This window comes from Orbicella franksi, chromosome 9 (genome assembly GCF_964199315.1).
Source record: "Orbicella franksi chromosome 9, jaOrbFran1.1, whole genome shotgun sequence".
NCBI lineage: Eukaryota > Metazoa > Cnidaria > Anthozoa > Scleractinia > Merulinidae > Orbicella > Orbicella franksi.
The window spans coordinates 25,212,851-25,215,346 of record NC_138153.1 but is presented as its reverse complement, the minus strand read 5'-3'; the positions used below and the strand labels follow the sequence as shown (position 1 = coordinate 25,215,346).

Below are 2,496 nucleotides of genomic sequence, written 5' to 3'. Positions count from 1 at the left end.
TTCTATAAATATAAATATTCAGGTAAGTATCGGCTAACATACTCAGTGTTCAAGTTTGCAAATTTCACTGGAATTGACTTCAATTCAATTCTCTGCAAACAAAGTTATTGTGTCAAAATGCGGCCTTTAGCTCCTTCCGTCACCCTGTAAGATTTCATATCTGGAAATAGTTTCTTGCAATCATGGTTTCGGAGAGATATCCCTAGAAATTGTTTCAAAATAACAAAGCGTTTGCTTTTCTTCCGGGTTTTCTTACAGTAATCGGTTTCGTTACACTTGGGTCAAAGGTCACGTTTTCAGGAAGAAGTGCTGCATTTAGTTCGTTATCTCAGCGCTCGCGATTTTTATTTACCCAAAAATTTTATTTCACTAATTTGAAGAAGAAACAATGCTCTTTCAGACCAAACTAGGCCTTTTGGGAAAAGCCGTGTACCAGAACGCCTTTTTAGCATTTGAAAATAGGCTAAATGTAGACCTCTTGTAAAGCTGTCTTGGGTCGTTAATTTAGAAAATTGATCAAATATTTTTGTTCCAATCAAATCACGATCTATTTAGCTCTAAATAGACAAGAAAGGAAGTACAAATACGACGTGCAATCAGATTGTAATGAAGATTTTTACTTTTGAGTTTACGAGCCTCTGAATATGCCGCTCATTTTCGATGGATTTTGGCCGATTTGGGGCATCGAAACGAAAAAATTGCGGAAAAAAAATAATTTTTGATTTATCGAGCTTAAAACAATATTTTTGTAACTAGTACCCGTAGGGCTTCATTCTGGGCGAGTTTGAAGAAATTCGATTTTTTCGCTATTTCCAAGTCTAGTTGATATTTAGACGAAGCTGCTCTTAACAATCAACTCGAAGATCGTAGAGATCCTTCATAAACTCTGAAGTTAAAAATATACCAATTAGCATGGTCGTCTCTTGGAGACAATATTTTTACCAAATAACTGTTTTCTCTGTAAATGTGCTTTTGATCAAGCAATAGGTTCTTTTTTGTGATCTATTCCAGCTGGTTCCAGACATTTCTTCAATGGAAGTGACTTTCAGCGAAACTGGAACAAAACAAATCAGAGAATATTGTGCTAAGTATGGAAACGATTCAAGTGAAAAAGATCTCGATTTCTCGCACCTTATTGTGCTGGAGAAGTATAAAGTTGTATACTGTGCGGTTCCCAAGGTGGCCTGTACAGTCTGGAAGCGAATACTGGCCAACTTAGAGGGCTACAACATTACACAAAGCGTTCACAAGAACACTAAGGGCAAACTGAAAATTCTACGTAATTATAGAACTGAAGACCGCAGCAAAATTCTCAAAACCTACAAGAAGTTTATGTTTGTGAGGGAACCTTTTGAACGGCTTTTGTCGGCATACAAAGATTGCTTTTGGGGAAAGTTCAAGCGACGCGAGAAAAGTTGGAAATATTATCGCAAGGAAATAAGAAAACTTTTGGCCAAACGTGGCGGTCTTGATATCGACGTCAATGTTGATAACACAACTTTCGAACAATTTGCAACCTATCTGGTTCTTCGATGCAGGAAAGGCGGCTTATTTCAAGAGCACTGGCGTGAACAGTATAAGTTGTGTCACCCATGCCAAGTACAATTTGATTATGTCGGCCATTACGAAACATTGCAAGATGACGCACAATTCGTTTTAAGAGAGACTAAACTAGACGACAAAGTGTCCTTTCCAGCATGGCAGCCAACTAACACCAGCGCTTTGATGAAGAATTACTATTCCACGCTGTCACCGCTTAGGATAAGACAACTCTGGAACATTTACAAGAAAGACTTTGAATTGTTTGGTTATACGTACCCAGAAGCCATACAGATGGTGGTGGACAACTTAGTTAATGACAAGTTGTGAAGAAAGTATTTTAGACCTTCAGTCTCCAGTATATTTAAGAATTGATGCTTAGCGTGCGTATATCGAGTTATGGATGCACGCGGGAAGTTTGGAGAGCACTCAAGAAGCGTAAGAGTTGCTCGAGGCGATATCCGAGAGCAACTCTAGCTTCTTGAGTGCTCTCCAAACTTCCCAAGTGCATCCATAACTCGATATACGTACAACTAAAAGCATGAACCAATTCTTCTATAACATGGCGACATCATCTTAGGCGTTAAAACGTGTTTTATTTGTGATTGACCATAATTAGTGCTCACGATGAACGGTGACAGAAAACAAAGGTCATTAGGATCCTAACACGCCACAATCAGCTTAGCAACAGTTAATTAAACGAACACGCTTGACCTTGGTTTCTAAAATTGTCAATGAAAAATTCGCTTCTTCGAATTAATTATAAGCTTAATGAAAATGTAGGCAAGCAAAGTCAAAAATACTCAATGGAATGTAGACAAACAAAGTCAAAATACTCAAGTTTAAGTAAACATCTTAGCTTGGCAAAAGTCAAAGGCTCGAAGTAGAGTTTGGATTGTTCAGAATAATCCTTACTTTGGCGAAACTTAACAAAAGGAACTTGCACTAAACTCAACG

The 2,496-nt window shown here is 37.9% G+C and overlaps 1 protein-coding gene across 1 annotated transcript; it reads left to right on the top strand.

Moving 5' to 3' along the window:
• The first annotated feature begins 1,032 nt into the window (after window positions 1-1,032).
• Window positions 1,033-1,869, top strand: LOC145498575 (carbohydrate sulfotransferase 11-like). Its single transcript, XM_081478481.1, has one exon. The coding sequence runs from the start codon at window positions 1,033-1,035 to the stop codon at window positions 1,867-1,869; it is 837 nt and encodes a 278-aa protein (XP_081334607.1).
• The last annotated feature ends 627 nt before the right edge of the window (window positions 1,870-2,496 follow it).